The 17,077-nt window shown below is 45.4% G+C and overlaps 1 protein-coding gene across 1 annotated transcript in view; it reads left to right on the top strand.

Moving 5' to 3' along the window:
• Positions 1-16,847, top strand: part of Hydin (HYDIN axonemal central pair apparatus protein) — a 325,093-nt gene extending 308,246 nt beyond the window's left edge. Inside the window, exons 79-85 of the mRNA XM_052166496.1 lie at positions 2,116-2,335; positions 3,031-3,243; positions 4,447-4,610; positions 5,433-5,583; positions 7,016-7,246; positions 14,379-14,603; positions 16,247-16,847. Coding sequence (XP_052022456.1) covers positions 2,116-2,335; positions 3,031-3,243; positions 4,447-4,610; positions 5,433-5,583; positions 7,016-7,246; positions 14,379-14,603; positions 16,247-16,729 — 1,687 coding nt within the window. The 3' untranslated portion in view covers positions 16,730-16,847. The remainder of the gene's footprint in view (positions 1-2,115; positions 2,336-3,030; positions 3,244-4,446; positions 4,611-5,432; positions 5,584-7,015; positions 7,247-14,378; positions 14,604-16,246) is intronic.
• Positions 16,848-17,077: the final 230 nt, after the last annotated feature.

Genomic DNA, 17,077 nt, shown 5'->3' with positions numbered 1-17,077 from the left:
TAGGACCGGCAGCGGTGTCTCCCACCAGATGCTGTAGCAGACAGCTGCATCTCCTCACCTCAAATGAAGCATCACAGTGGCAGCTACTGCCATGATGGTGTGAAAGAGATTATTGGTGTGTGCCCATCACACAGTTCATTCAACTTGATCTCGACAATAACTCTACTCAACAGCTAACACGATAATATAATCTCTGTGATTGAGAAACTGAGGCAGGAGGATTTTAAAATGCATAGTGATACTCTGTCTTTAAATAGAAGATAAATAAAGATTAAAGAAACATAAAAAGAACTAAGGCCAAGCATAGCGCTGGTTACGCATTATAGAATCCCAGCACTTGGGGGTTGGAAAGTGGAAGCGGAGGGATTAAGAGTTCAAGGCAGCTCCGGCTCTGTATGTACAAGGCCAGGTCAGTCTGGACGATAGGAAGCCTTGTTAAAGGGGATGGGAGCTGCTGGGGATGTGGCTCGGTGGTAGAGCAATTGGGCAGCGTGTACAAGGCTCTGAGTTTAATTCCAAGCATCATAAAAAAAGAAAGAAAAGAAAGGAAGAGAAAAAGAGGGGAGGGGAGAGGGGGAAGGAGAGAAAAAAAAGAGAGAGGGAAAATGGGGACAAAGTGTGCTCCTCAGGCACCATTCCTATCAGAAAGAATTAGAAAAAAAATAAATACCAGTAAGCCAATTCTCAATCTGTTTTAATTATACCATTTAGTTATACCATTATAAATGCAGTATATAACAGTAGAGTAAAAATAAATACATAAAAAAATAAATTAAAAAAAATTATTGAGTAGCCTTCTACCAAATCACACATGTAGCAACCAGTAAGCGAGCGTGGGCTAGGCAGGGTGACGTGGAACCAACCCTGCCTCTAGGAAAGGAGCTTTAGTCCCTCACTTCACAGGCGTAGTAAGATCTTCACAGAAGAGGTTCAGAGATTCCACAGCCATGAAATAAGAAGACAGGACCGGAACCCAGGCTCTTTCCTCTTGCTGCTCATGAGTCAGCATGGCTGCCAGGCTACCCACTACACACCCCAGGGCCCCTCACCATACAGACTCAGTCTTACGGCACCAAGAGCGATATTATATGGTAGCCCTGTTTTGGAAATACTAGTATGTAGCCTCATCCTCTGCTTTCTCTGCCCATACCAAGGGTCTAACCCCATGGAGCCATCAAGATCCCAGTGCCAGCAAGAACAAGCATAACTCTCACATGAAGGGCGGGGCACCACCTGGATCTAAACAGGCAGTGCAAAGTCATGGTCAAGGCTATCGTCTTAAAAGACTGTGGTCCCTAATCCAGCCACTTGCTAGCTCTACTATCTTGGGAACACATATGTATGTGTTCATACATACATTTGCTGGCATTGTCATTCATGGCTGATAGGTGCAGCCACTTCTCACCCCTTGTCTTAGTCAGGGTTTCTATTCCTGCACAAACATCATGACCAAGAAGCAAGTTGAGGAGGAAAGCATTTATTCTGCTTGCACTTCCACCAAAGGAAGTCAGGACTGGAACTCAAGCAGGTCAGGAAGCAGGAGCTGATGCAGAGGTCACGGAGGGATGTTTCTTACTGGCTTGCTTCCCCTGGCTTGCTCAGCCTGCTCTCTTATAGAACCCAAGAATACCAGCCCAAAGGTGGTACCACCCACAAGGGGCCCTCCCCACTTGATCACTAATTGAGAAAATGCCTTACAAGTGGATCTCATAGAGGCATTTCCTCAAGGGTGGCTCCTTTCTCTGTGATAACTACAGCTTGTATCAAGTTGACACCCAAACCATCCAGTACACCCCTGTTCAACTCTAAGAGGGAACAGAAACTCCTTACCCAGAAAGTGATCTAGGCTCATGGTCCCTAACCCACCTCTGCTCCAGCAGAGCTTCCTCCTCCTACATCCTAGGGAGTAGTCAAAGCAGGGACTATGTTGTCAAAAGTCCCAGTGAAATTGCATTTTTGTTTTGTTGTTTTCTGTTAGTTTTTGTTTTATTTGGTTGATTGGTTGGTTTGGTTTGGTTTTTGCATACTCATAGAATATTAACTCTCTCTCTCTCTCTCTCTCTCTCTCTCTCTCTCTCTCTCTCTCTCATCTTGTCTTCTTTTCCCTTGAAAAAGGTTTAAATGGGATGTGAAGAAACTCAAGCCACACTTCTCCATTAGCCCTGAAGAAGGCTACATCACCTCAGGCACGGAGGTTGCTCTAGAAGTAACCTACCACCCCACTGAGGTAGGGAAGGAGAGCCTCTATAAAAACATTCTCTGCTTCATCCAAGGAGGAAGCCCTCTGTGCCTCACCCTATCTGGAATCTGCGTGGGACCACCTGTAGTAAAAGAGGCGAGTAGGCATTGCCTGGAGATGGACCAAAGGCAGGAGTAAGCCCAACAAGAGAATTCAGTCCTCAGTCAACACCCACATCAAACCTTCAGCCCTGCTCCTCCCTACCACAGGGACTTTGCATATACCGTACCCACTGCTTGAATAATCTTTCTTCCCTCTTGGTTTACTTAGTTCATGTTCTTTCTTCGACTTTTGGCTCAAGCATCTGTTAATAAGAACTGTTAGCAGGGAATGGAACATAACTCAGCCAGTGAGCTCAGAACCCACCTGCCTTCATCCCTTCAGTGCTAGATCTGCAAACATACACCCTGCCACACCAGGCACGCCTAGATGCTAGGTCCTCATCTCTGTACTGCAACAATTTGACTGACATCATGTGTATAAAATAATCACTACACCATGCAGTTGTGTGCAGCTATAAGGAAAAGGGAAGCCATGACATTTGCAGGAAAATGTATGCAACTCCCAACTAAAATAAGAAATGAAATGCCTAGTAAATATTTTTGACTGAATGGGGGAGAGGGAGATATTCCATTGTTTCACTATGGGAAACACTTAAAACCTCTCTTCACACACACATACACACACAATACACACACACACACACACACACACACACACACAGTAGCTCTGAACCCCTGAAGACAGTTCAGAGGAGATGACATGGAAGGTGATTTTTCCACTTCCTCCAGGTGGTGAATTTCAACTGCCAAGTGCGCTCTAGGCACACGCAGACCATCCTGCTCTCAAACCGCTCCAACCAGACCTGGAACCTACACCCCATCTTTGAGGGTGAGCACTGGGAGGGGCCCGAGTTCATCACCCTGGAGGCCCATCAGCAAAACAAGCCCTACGAGATCACCTACAAGCCCCGAACCATGAATCTGGAGAACCGCAAACACCAGGTAAACGGAGGCCTCCCCGCAGCCTGCTTTCTAGCCTAGGGGAAGCAAGGAGCTGGGTAGACAGCGGCTAGAAGACCATTTGAGAGCTCAGAGTTAAAAGGATACCCAAAGAAGGAGTGGGCATCCAGATCACGGGATGATGGCCATCATGGGTGACGGGAGCCATGGCAGTCGGCAGGCAGCAGCTTGTCCCCTCCCCTTTGCCTATGTTTCTCTTAGAATCCTGGGGCGAGATTCTGAAAAGAAGCCCTAGGACTAAGCACCGAGCAGCTCACATTCAGTTTATGTGCATCAGTGGCATGATGGTAGCTGTAATAAAAATCAAAAGAGGGCCAATGAGATCCTCAGCCCATAAATGTGTCCACCACCAAGCCTTACCACCAAGGTTCAATCCCCAAGACCAACATGTTGTAAGGAAAGAACTGACTTTCATAAGTTGTCCTCTGATTTCCATCCATGCAGTGTAGGGGCACACACACCCATGCACACACATACATACACATACCCATAGAGAAATACATACATATAAAAAAAAAATATATATATATATATAATGGATGGATGGATGGATGGATGGATGGATGGATGGATGGATGGATGGATGGATGGAAATGTAATTGAAGGGCTGGAGAGACAGTTCAACAGTTAAGAGTACTTGCTGTTCTTACAGAGAACCTGAGCTCAGTTCCCAATACCTATGTTAAGAGGCTCAAAACCATCATCTGTAATTCCAGTTTCAGGAGGATCCAATGCCCTCTCTGGCCTCTATAGGCCCTAAACTCCTGCACACACACCTACACACAGACACAAAAATAAAAATAAATCTTTTCAGAATCTAATTTTAAAATTCAGAAAAGGAGAGCAGCCAGTCCTCACACTTAGAAACAAATGGTATTCTATTCAGTCTTCACTATGTGTCCAATACAGCAAGCTTCTGTTTCTGTGAGAAACCCTGTCTTAAAGGAATAACATGGAAATCAATCAAAGCAGACACCCAGTGTCCTCTGGACGCCCATGGTTACACACAGGTGTGTGCTTATCTATATACCCGTGTGTGCAACACACACACACACACACCACATACCTACCAAAAGTTAAAAATTTGTAAAGTAGAAGTGTTAGGCTTACTTGTCCCCTCCAGGTCAGGTAGATGTCAATAAAGAGTCTACTATGTCATTCTTATTTGTCACTTCTTCTTCCAAGGGCACTCTGTTTTTCCCACTCCCGGATGGGACTGGCTGGCTATATGCCCTGCATGGGACTGCCGAACTCCCCAAAGCTGTTGCAAATATCTACCGTGAGGTTCCATGTAAGACTCCCTATACTGAGCTCCTGCCAATCAGCAACTGGCTGAACAAGCCCCAGAGGTGAGAGTGTGGAGTGAGCAGTGAGGGGGTTGGGGAGCAGATGACTTCCACCATCCAGCTTGGTCTTTTACCTACAAAGAATGTCAGATTTGGGGAAATCAGAAACACAATCCTCAACATAGCCTAGTGTCTCATGACCACGTGAACCTTGGCTTCTTGCTCAGTGTTGATTCTTACAGATCCTATATCTTATAGACCCTAGAGCACTGCCTCACACAAAATAAATGCCCAATAAATAATAGTTCTGATGGTCCTAACAGTCAACACCTTTGTTGTTGTTGAGTGTCTTATAGCCCAAGCTACTAGCCAGAGAAAAGGGTCCCTCAAATTGTGCTTGTAATAGGAGATAGATACAGGGACTGAAAGAGATCAAGGACATGCAGCCTCATCCTTTCCTTCCAAAGAGGAGAGACTAGATGTGCATCTCCCTGGAGGCCACCTGCTTGACATAGTAGACAAAGCTCAGATCTAAGTCCACACCCTGGTTTTGTCAGTAGCTTCTCATGTTGTCTGAGCATGTTCTCTTTCTTCTTTGAACCTCTATTTCCTCTTCCATAAAGCAGAGGTGTTAATGAAGCAAACCTCCTCTAGACATCATGTCAGCTGAATATCTGTAAATAACATAGAGGGACTACAGGGTACCTGGCTCAACAGATGACAGTTGCCGTCATTCTTAGTGACAGAATAAAAGACTGGAAGCACAGACCCACCCAAGCAAAAGTAGACACAGCCCCTTTCCCTCCTGTCTTAGGACAGTCTCACTGTCTCTCGGTGTCTCTTGTCATTTCTCATTGCCTCTCTCCATCTCTTGTACTGCTCCAGATTCCGGGTCATTGTGGAAATATTGAAACCAGAGAAGCCAGACCTAAGTGTCACTCTGAAAGGCCTTGATTACATTGATGTACTGTCTGGCTCCAAGAAAGACTACAAGCTGAACTTCTTTTCCTACAAGGAGGGACTGTACACTGCAAAGGTATTGCCACATCAAAGGCTCCTCCCCCAAACCCTGGAAGCTTGGCCCTCGGGTGTTAGAGAAGAACAGATGCTATCTATCCTCCAGGCTGCAGGTTCCAGACACTGTGCTCATGCTCCATAGTTCTCACTGTGTGCTGTGTTGCCTAATACCCATTCACTTGTTTAGTATCCATTGAGCACATAGCCGTGTCCTATGCTAAGTGCTAGTAACACAGCAACGGCCAAAGCCAGGCACAGTCTCTTCCCAAGAAGCACAGTCTGTCTCTTAGAGAAGACAGACATCGTTTAGTCAATCCTTTTAAATGAGACAAGTGCTTTGAAGCAGGAAAGTGTGCATAGATTCATAGCTCACAGACGTCCGGCCTGAAGGCTTGGGTGTTTTGTTGATGTCATTGTTCATTTGTTTATAGGTAGTTTTTTGAAGCTATTTTTAGTGATAGAATCACAAAGGGAAAGATTTTAAAGTATACACTTAGACAAAGTCTTTAAAAGAATGTATGTAAAGACCAGGCTGTATAAATAAAATTGCCACCTAGTAATATTAACAATCCAATGTATTACAAGGAGCAAAAGCTTGAGTAGACTCTACAAAAGCAACTACATAAAATCCAGGCATGGTGTCACATACTTGAAATCCCAGCACTTAGGGGGTAGAAGCAGGAGGAGTAGGCGTTTGAGACATGCCCCTGGAATTGGGTACTGCCCTGAGCTACATGAGACCCTGTCTCAAAAGAAATATGTTTGAAGTTTCTATTTATGAATGACCAACAAGCACACAGGGCCAACTTCCCCCTTTCTCCAGGGAAAAGAATTCTTGACAGATGACCAGAATCAGCCATAGGAGGAGAGGGCTGCTTAGAGCAGTCACAGGTAGGCTCTGACGTCTCCTCATGGAGGATACTTCTTTGCACATGACCTTGGGCAGGACACCGAGATTTGCTACACTTCCATTCCCTCATCTGTAAAGGGTGATGGCATTGCAGATGCATTGTGGGATCTGTAGCCTGGCAAATACTAAACCCCCAGCAAGCATTAGATGCTGTCTGCCATTGACATCATTCTCACTAACAGCTCTGGAAGCAACGGCAGTTGGTGTGAATCCCACCCCAGCTTGAAGGTCTGAGGTCTTGCTTGTTCTTTGGGGTTGCCTAGCTGTCCCCACTGGTAACAATGGGCCAAGCTGCTCCAAAGTGTCTTCTGAAGCAAACCAAGATTCTTAAATCATCTCTTGCCTGAAAAAAAGCCAGACTACAGACCCTAAAGAGAAAGGCCGCCTGGCAGGGATCAGACTAGCAGGTCGTGCCACCCCAGTGCCTTGCCTCATGTGTCAGCAAGGCTCTCAGACAGCAGGAGATCCTGAGTATGGACAGAGGACCCTGGGCTAACCTCTCCTCTCCCCCTGCTTCTTCCTACTCGCCCTGTGAACACAGGTGATCTTCCGGAACGAGGTGACCAATGAGTTCTTGTACTACACTGTGAGTTTCAGGGTCACCCCTTCTGGCATCATAAAAACCATCCAGATGACAAGCCCAGTCCGCCAGAGTGTATCAGCCACCATCAAGTTGGAGAACCCCCTGCCCTACTCAGTGACATTCTCAACAGAGTGCAAGTTGAGTGACATCAGCCTGCCTTCCCAGTTTGCCGTGCCTCCAAACTCTGAGGTAGGCCCTGGCTGCCAGGAGACCCTTAAGGGCTATGACGGTGGCTTCTACCCATGGGTCCTCGGGGTCTGTGTCCTGCATAGCTTGAGTGTAGGTCAGCCCTGGTAGAGGGCAGGAAGAATACAAGGGACAGGCAGCCTTGTGTTCCTTTCTTCTGTAGCCAAAGTCTTCATGTGAACTAGGGACACTTGGTTTTTGGTGTGGACAGGTACAATGGACTTGTGTATATATGATTTCGTCTTTGATTGTTTGCCTTGTTTAAACTAAAGGGAAAACACTTTTTTTTTGCTAATTATAAAAGTAGCACAGACGGGCAATGATGGTGCATGCCTTTAATCCCAGCACTTGGGAGGCAGAGGTAGGAGGATCTCTGAGTTAGAGGCCAGCCTGGTCTACAAAGTGAGTTCCAGGACAGCCAGGGCTATACAGAGAGACCCTGTCTCAAAAGGCCAAAAAAAAAAAAAAAAGTAACACAGGGTTAGAAGTATACCTTAGGGGCTGAGCACTTGCCTAATATGCCTGGGGTATCCTGGGTTCAATCCCCAATACACACATACACACACACACACAAAGTAGCATGGAACTTAGTGTGCAAAAGAAAGCAAAGTGTGAAAAGTATCAGGATAAAATATATACACACAGATATAAACACACATGCATATGTATACATTAATATGTATGTGTACACATATACACATACATACACATATAAACAGACAAGATACATACTTTATACACATGCACTACATACATATTTATATGTGCACACATGTATACACACATGTGTGTACATAAGTATATACATATGTACACATGCCCCCACATATATACATGAAGCGCACACATAGATGCATGTGCATCTTGTGTTTAAACACATAAATGTGTATAAAACGCATGTTTATACACGTATTGCTGTACTTGCCTATTCACAGAGTGTTCTGAAGAGGCATACAGAACCTCTGACTGTGTTTAGGAGAATTTGAACCCCGAGAAAATGGACTTTCCTGTCAGTTTATCATTCCAAAACTCACTGTCTAAATGTTCTTGGAATCCTCACTCTAACTTGCCTCCCCAGCCCTTGTCCAGCTCTGCCTCCCCCTCCACTACTCCAGCTCCCCCTTTGCCTCCAGGATCTAGGTTAGTTTTCTCTGCTCTACTGCCCCTCGTCAGTGAGATTTAATCTGCCCTTTGTCTCCTGTGTCTTTGGTGTGATCAGAGATTTCTCTCCAAACTGGACTGTTTCAGAAGTAGGATCCAGCCATTGGTCAGTTCCTGCTTCAGAAGTAAGATTCAGCCATTGGTCAGTTCTTGTCCATGGGGTTTTGCTTTAATTTGGGTTGGGTTGGCTTCTCTGAGACAGGGTCTCACTGGGTCACCCAGGATGGCTGCAAACTCATGATCTTCGTATTTTTGTTTTTGGCACTTGCCCAGTGCAGGCTCTCAGTTTTTGAGGCATCAAATGTTCTCTACCGCCCCCACTCTGCTAATCCGATGACAGCAACTCAGAGTCAAACTGAAACCAGGCCTCCAGCTTCCACAGCCCTTGCCAGATTATCCCACCAAGTTTCCCAGGTTGCATGGTTCTCCTTCATTCAGGGGTGAGCTGGGTTCTCTGCCTCTCAGTGTTGATGGTCCCAACCAAGAAGGAGCTATAATGGCACCAGGCTCGTGTCGTTTGGCTCTCCCAACTCACATTTGAATTTGAAGTTGCCGTTACTCTCAGTTTCATTATAGATGTTAGCTTGTTCTTGTTATTCTGAGCCCAGCTGATCTCTGTCTCTGAGAATAAGGTGGGTATTTGAGGAGAAGCCAAACAATGTTGTAACTATGATTCTCCTCTTACCCCAAAGCTAGAGAACTGGTTTCGCTGTATAATGCGAGTAGAAGATTCACTTTGTTCTCCAAGTCAATGAGTCGTCGCAGACAAAGATTTTCGCATTGAACTGGGCATGGTAGCACATGCCTGTAATCCCAGCATTCGGAAGGTACAGAAAGGAGCTCAAAGGCCAAGTTCATCCTCAGCTACATATGGGTTTGAGACCAACTTGAGCCATTTGAGACCCTGTCTGAAAGATAAATAATAAAAATAAAGCCCATCTCATCTTTTCCCTTCTGTTCTGTACAAGCATTTATAAAATAAGCCAAGCTCACCCATCCATGGGTCTGTTCTAGCTCCTCTGGGAGAAAGCTGTTTCTGCTCTCATGCCAATACCTCTGTGTCTTTTTGTTTTGTTTGGTTTGGTTTTTTTGGATTTGGTTTTGTCGAGACAGGGTTTCTCTGTGTAGCCCTGGCTGTCCTGGAACTCACTCTGTAGACCAGGCTGGCCTTGAACTCAGAAATCCGCCTGCCTCTGCCTCCCAGAGTGCTGGGATTACAGGCATGCACCACGACCGCCCGGCTAATACCTCTGTGTCTTAACATCTACTTAGAGAAGGACTGGTTGACATCAATTAGAGCTGCAGTCGCTGAGTGTTAACTCAGGATTACGTCAGCTATTCTTGACTCTTTGTGTCTACGCAAATTTTGAAGCCAAGTTGCCCAGAAAAAAATAAAGGCAAAGAAAAGAACTTGGGATTTTGAATGGATCCCTATCAGACCTATAGATCATTTTAAGAATCGCTTCTCTGTTACCTGGTGAATCCATAACAAATTAATCTCCAACTTAACATCTTGTCCAACAGCCAGCTCTTGCTCTCTGCACGGTTCTGACAATTGGGATTGCAGGTGGGGCAGCTTGGCTGGATTTTTGCTCAGGGGTCTCTCAGAAGGCGAGAGTCAGGCAGTCATCCAGGCGTCTAGTCACCCCGTACCTGAGACTCGATACTCTGATTCCAGACTCAGGCATGTGGTTGCTGGGAAGGCTTTTAACTCCCTGTGAGCAGTTGGCTAGGGACTCGGTTAGACAGCATGTGGACCTCTACTTAGAGCATTTTCCAACATGGTCCACGTCCCAAGAGCAAAAGGTGTAAGGGAAAGGACTAGCCTGCACAGGAGAACAGAGAAGACGCGACAGAAGCTTGCAGGCACGCTCCTTCACTGCCTAATCTCAAGAGTGACATACCTGCTCTTTATCTACTAAGCCCTCTAACTCAGCCCTGACCTGGAATTTCTTTAAGGGAGAAAACAATTAGAAGCCCTGGAGTTTATACACCCAAGCCTTGTGCATTCTTAGAAAGCTTTGTCCTACTGAGCCACAGACCCATTTCCCCCATCCTGCGTCACCCCTGCTTTTTTTGAGACAGGGTTTCACTAAGTTACTCGGGCTGTCCTGGAACTCACTCTCTAAAACCAGATGGGTTTTGATCTTGTGCTCCTCCTGTCTCAGGCTCTCAAGTAGCTGGAGCAGAAAGTTTGACAATACTTTTTTTTAATCCTGGGAATTCGATTCGAGGCCTTAGGCATGCCAGGCTAAGCTATATTTGTTTTTGCATTTTGTCTATTCACATCCCTTTTTATTATAAAACTAGTTTTAAATTATGTTCTTTTTGATAAACATCTTTGGCTTTAATGATACCCCTTTTATTCTGATTATTTTCAGTAAGAATCATTTCTTTTTCTTTGTTAATTATTTTAATGATGTGCACTTGTGTGTCTGCATGTAGGCGTGTGCACGTAAGTGCAGGTGTCTGAAAAGATTAGAGGTGTTGGATCCCAAAGGAGATAGAGCTACAAGTAGTTGCGAGCCACCTGGTGTGGTGTCTTAGGGTTTCTATTCCTGCACAAACGGAGTGACCAAGAAGCAAGTTGGGGAGGAAAGCATTTATTCTGCTTACACTTCCACACTGCAGTTCATCACTAAAGGAAGTCAGGACTGGAACTCGAGCAGGTCAGGAAGCAGGAGCTGATGCAGAGGCCATGGAGGGATGTTTCTTACTGGCTTGCTTCCCCTGGCTTGCTCAGCCTGCTCTCTTATAGAACCCAAGAACACCAGCCCAGGGATGGCACCACCCACAAGGGGCCCTCCCCCTTGATCACTAAATGAGAAAATGCCTCACAGTTGGATCTCATGGAGGCACTTCCCCAACTGAAGCGCCTTTCTCTGTAATAACTCCAGCTTGTGTCAAGTTGACACACAAAACCAGCCAGTACAATTGACCCCTTTTCAACTCGACACACAAACACATCACTATTAAGCCTCAACCCTTACTTTATTATTCATTCCCAAGATCTAAATAACTTTAAAAGTCCCACAGTCTTTACATATTAAAAATTCAATCCCTTTAAAAGGTCCAATATCTTTTAAAATTCAAAGTCTTTTAAAAATTCAAAATCTCTTTAACTGTGGGCTCCACTAAAATGCTTTCTTCCTTCAAGAGGGAAAAATATCAGGGCACAGTCACAATCAAAAGCAAAACTCTAATTCCAGTGGTTCAATGTCTGGGATCCAACTCACAATCTTCCCGGCTCCTCCAAGGGCGTGGGTCACTTCTCCCACTCTGCCCTTTGTAGCACACAGCTTGTCTTCTAGGCTCCAGCCGCCTGTACTCCACTGCTGCTGCTGTTCTTAGTGGTCATCTCATGGCACTGACATCTCCAAAACACTGCTGTCTTCTGCTGTAACTAGGCTTCACCAATAGTCTCTCATAGGCTCTTCATGGTGCCAAGCCTCAACTCCTATGCATGACCCCTTCAGTCCTGAGCCATCAATTGCCACTGAGGTTGCACCTTCACCAGTGGCCTTCCATGGCTTCTCACAGTGCCAAGACTCAGCTGCTCTTCTTGACCCCTTCATGCCTTCAAAACCAGTACCACCTGGGTGACTCTTACACAGTACCAAGTCCAACCACGGCACAAAGTACAACTGTGGCTATCTCTGGAACACAGCCTCTGTGCTCTCAGAAAACACTTCCCAGAAGATTTCACCTTAGTGATGCTGGTCTCTTCTTATCACTGCTAATTTCTTAGCTCCAGCTAAACAGCATCAATAGTCCCAGTAACACAAAGGTTTGCTTTAGTGGTTCTGGTATCTTGTTAATCACAGCTGATTCTTCAGCCCCAGCTAACTAAAACCACAGAATCTTCACAATAAAACATGGCCCTGATAAAAGTCTTTCATCTTCCCTCTGAAATTTCACAAGCCAGGCCTCCATCTTCTGCACTCAGCATTATCTTCCAAGCTCCTACACAATTATCCCACAGAGGTCTCAACACTGAATGGACCATCTAGTCCAAAGTTCCAAAGTCCTCCCACAGTCCTCCCCAAAACATGGTCAGATTGTCACAGGAATACCCCACTACACTGGTACCAATTTGTCTTAGTAAGGGTTTCTATTCCTGCACAAGCATTATGACCAAGAAACAAGTTGGGGAGGAAAGAGTTTATTCTGCTTACACTTCCATGCTGCAGTTCATCACTAAAGGAAGTCAGGACTGGAACTCAGGCAGGTCAGGAAGCAGGAGCTGATGCAGAGGCCATGGAGGGATGTTTCTTACTGGCTTGCTTCCCCTGGTTTGCTCAGCCTGCTCTCTTATAGAACCCAATAACACCAGCCCAGGGATAGCACCACCCACAAAGGGCCCTCCCACTTGATCACTAATTGAGAAAATGCCTCACAGTTGGGTCTCATGGAGGCACTTCCCCAACTGAAGTGCCTTTCTTTGTGATAACTCCAGCCTGTGTCAAGTTGACACACAAAACCAGCCAGTACACATGGATTCTGGAACTTGAACCCTGGTCCTCTGGAAAAACAGTATGTGTTCTGAACTGATGAGCCATCTCCCCAGCCTGTGTTTGTTTTGTGTTTTTTCAATAGCTACTCACAGTAAAAACATTTCAAGCTTTATAGAAGTATACGAAATAGAAAGTTTAAAGTCCTATACACATTTCCCCCAAAACCAGCTGTTCTTTTTTATTCCTTTTTTTATTGAATATATTCTTCATTTACATTTCAAATGTTGTACCCTTTCCCAGTTCCCCCACCCCCATAAAACCCCAACCCATCCTCCCACCCCCTGCCTCCAAGAATATGCTCCTCCACCCAACCTGCTCCCACCTACACCCCCTCGATTTCCCCAAGCTGGGGCATCTATCGAGCCTTCATAGAACCAAAGACCTCTCTTCCCACTGATGCCCAACAAGGCATTCCTCTGCCACACTTTTGGCTGGAACCATGTGTGCCCCTTGGTTGATGGCTTAGCCCCTGGGAGCCCTGGGGCATCTGGTTGGCCAACATTGTCGTTCTTCCCATGGGGCTGCAAGCCCCTTCAGCTCCTCCAGTCTACCCTCCAACTCCTCCATTTGGGACCCCACGCTCAGTCCAATGGTTGGCTGCTAGCATCTGCTTCTATATCTGTAAGGCTCAAAGCCAGCTGTTCTTATAGACTCTTTTCTATAAGCAAACAACAAAAACAGGCCATCAAAGTGGCTCAGTGGGTAGAGGCTCTTGCACACATGCCTGACAACTTGAGTTTTGGTCCTTGGATCCCAAGATCAAACTAGGAGAGAACCAGTCTAGAAAGCTCCCCTCTGACTAGTGCACATGCGCACACAAACAATAAATTAATTTTGAATCAATAAGTATGAGCTTTATATACATTTTTTTCAGACCTCCTTTCTTTCCCTTTCCATAGCAACACCTCTCATTACAATTCTATTCCTTCTTTCGTAGCTGTATATAAAATCCCACTGGGATGGGAAGACCCTAAGTCATGTAACTAGTCTCCTACAGGTAGTGCACTTGAGTTATTCTCTCATGCTATTATAAAGAATGGCCTTTGGTTCTTGATTGGTTTTGTAAGAATAAGTGAAAGAGAATGTTTCCCCTCCAGAAAAGATAGATCCCAGAAAGCTTTTGTTCTGAGAATGACTGTATGCAAAGAAGGAACTCGGTGACCTTTAACTTCCTGTCGCTTTCCATAAATATACTTCCCTGAGAAGGGGCCAATACCTGTTTTTTAGATTCAGATTTGGAATGGGAAAGTACCTGGAACAGAGAAACCTAGAGGGGGATGAAAGAGACCAAGAATGGGCTAACCTGGGCTGAAATTCCCCAGCTCAGGGTCAGCTTCAGTATTTGTATGTGAAGCATCCTTTTTGCCATCGCCTGCTATGAGACCTCAAGTAGGTCAGTTGGTGAGGAGGATTGGGCACATTTCCAGCATGATGAGAGCCTCCTCCATCTTCTCTTCCAGGGAACATTCTTGTTTGAATTCCAGCCCCTGAAAGCTGGAGAGATATGTGGGAGACTGACCTTGCACAACAGTGACTTGGGTTACTACCAATATGAGCTCGCTCTGAAGGCTTTGCCTGCACCTCCTGAGAAACCTGTGCACTTCCAGACTGTTCTTGGCAGCAGCCAGAGCATCTTAGCAAAGTTCACCAATTATACCCGGCTGAAGACAGAGTACTACTGCAAGGTAAGCAGACTGTAGGGCGAACGGGCTGCAGGACGAGGGAGAGGACTGCAGGGTTAGTGGCCCTTCTCTTGTCAGAAGTCTGGGTTCAAAACTAACAAAAGGCCCAATAGCATTAACTGTAGTGCATTCTTATAATCCCAGCTCACGGGAGGTGGCAGGATGGGGATCATGAATTTGAGACCTTCCTAGACTTTATAGTGAGTTCTAGGTCAATGCCTGGCCTATAGAAGGCTGCCTCCAAGGATTCAGAGATATGAAACCCACAGGCAGCCAGGCACTGTCATAGTGACCTTCACCTTGGAGAACTGAATCTCATCTAGAAACAGATGGTCCCAGAACCTGGACTCTTCTTCTGCAGACGTCTGCTATATTAAGCAGGGCTTGAGGTCTCCTTGTATTCAAGGAGCAATAATGGAAGACAGTATCACTTGGCATCATGAATATAGGCTGTGGGATCCTGATCCATCACTCTGAAAAAGTAATTTGCTTAATCTCTCTAAACTATAAATGGAGATAATGTCTCCGTCTCAGCCATTTCCTGTTACTATAAATGGAAACCACAGACGAGCTAATTTATAAGATGAAGGGATAGATAGATAGATAGATAGATAGATAGATAGATAGATAGACAGATTTACTCAGCTCACGAGTCTGAAAGCTGAGTGGTCAAAGATCAGAGGACTGTATCTAGTAAAGACCTCTTGCTGGTGAGTGCCCCCCCCAAAGAGTCCCAAACTCATAAGGGGTGAATCTCAGCGGGGGGAGGGGAATGGGGTGAAACAAGACTGGTTTTTATGAAACAAGTTGAGGTAATGATGGGTAATATTTACCTGCAAAGATCTCAGACCATTAGCCCCATCAATATGCTAATCCATGGATGGATTCACTCTTACAAGAGGCTGCCATCATGACCTAATCTTCTCTTAGAGCACATCTTTAATACCTCATCATGGAGATTAATTTTCAACATGAGTTTTAGTGATGATATTCAAACCATAGAAGCCTGTGAGCTGTACACGGTACAGGTACCATGAGCACTTACATGCATGTGTGCATGAAATATGTCTGCAATACCAACTCCCTGGCACATAGCCCATCAAGCATTCCCTATACTTCAACCATTATGACAGTTCGAGTGTAAGATGGAAAATGGAAATAACAGCAAATAGGAGAAAAGGTCCATCGCGTCACTTGGGGATTCTGCCAAAGAACAAGTCCTATCCCAAATGCTTCTGGCCAGAGCATCTGGGACTCGTGGACAATTAAATGTACTAGAATGCAAATGGCACCTTTCAGTCTTGTCCAAGACAGAATGCCCCATCTTCCATGTGAATGGAAGGAGAGAAAAACTAGATATGGAGAACAGTTTCAGTTCCCCCCACCGGCATTATCTAGCTATATGTCTTAAAGCACATTGTTAACATCTCTTGGCCTCAGTTTCTTAGTAGCAAAGTTGAAGTAATAATAGGTAATATTTACCTGCAAAGATCTCAGCCCCACAATGTATAGGATATTACATTGCAGCCTACCTAGCCTCATACAAACACAGTTCTTTGCTATCTGAGAATGGAAGGGCTCAACTTGGGTTCCTGATGGTCTCTTTAAGATCCTGTGTGAGTCAAGGTACTTTGTTTCCCTTTCAGACTGACTGTCCCGACTTCCACACAGAAAAAATTATTAACGCAGCCCCAGGAGCCCAGGGTGGCACTGAAGTCAGTGTGGAAGTCTTCTTTGAGCCCAGCCATCTGGGTGAGACCAAAGGCATCCTGTGTCTGTCGTCACTCATAGGTGGAGAATATATCATCCCACTCTTTGGAATTGCTCTGCCCCCCAAGCCCCAAGGCCCCTTCCTAATCAGAGCTGGATACAACATCATCATCCCCTTTAAGAATGTCTTCTTGAATGCAAGAAGCTTCTCCTTCATTGTGGAGAACCCGGCTTTCACCATCCGGGCTGCAGAAACCGTGCGGCCCAAGAAGATCAACAACATCACAGTCTTCTTTGAGGGGAACCCATCGGGCAGTAAAACCCCTATCACCACTAAGCTGATTGTCACCTGCCCTCAGTGTGAAGGCACTGAATCAGGAATCAAATGGGTTTATTACCTGAAGGGGATCACCCCTTAAGTCACAACTGTGTCAACTGGCGGCCGTCCTCTCGGCCTATGAGCCATGCCTCATGCTGTCCCAACAAAGAATCTGGAAGAAAAGGGGAATTGTCCAAGGACTTTCTTGTATGTGTTTAATTGTAAGAGAAGTGATTTCTATGTTATATTTTACAAATACAGATGTAAAATTTATGTTCCACATTAAAATTTATAGTGGCACACAGCAGATCTACATTCAGGCTAAATGAGTCACCAACAGTCTCAATAGCTGCGCTCCCTGACCCCTAAGCACTCTGAAATGATCCCAGTTGTAAGGAGACACAGGTACCCCACTTAGGACCTTTACACAGCACTTACAAGTGTCCAG

Source organism: Apodemus sylvaticus, chromosome 21, assembly GCF_947179515.1.
Source record: "Apodemus sylvaticus chromosome 21, mApoSyl1.1, whole genome shotgun sequence".
Taxonomy (NCBI): Eukaryota; Metazoa; Chordata; class Mammalia; order Rodentia; family Muridae; genus Apodemus; species Apodemus sylvaticus.
Note: the sequence above shows the minus strand (reverse complement) of the source record. Positions and strands in the feature narration are given on the sequence as shown.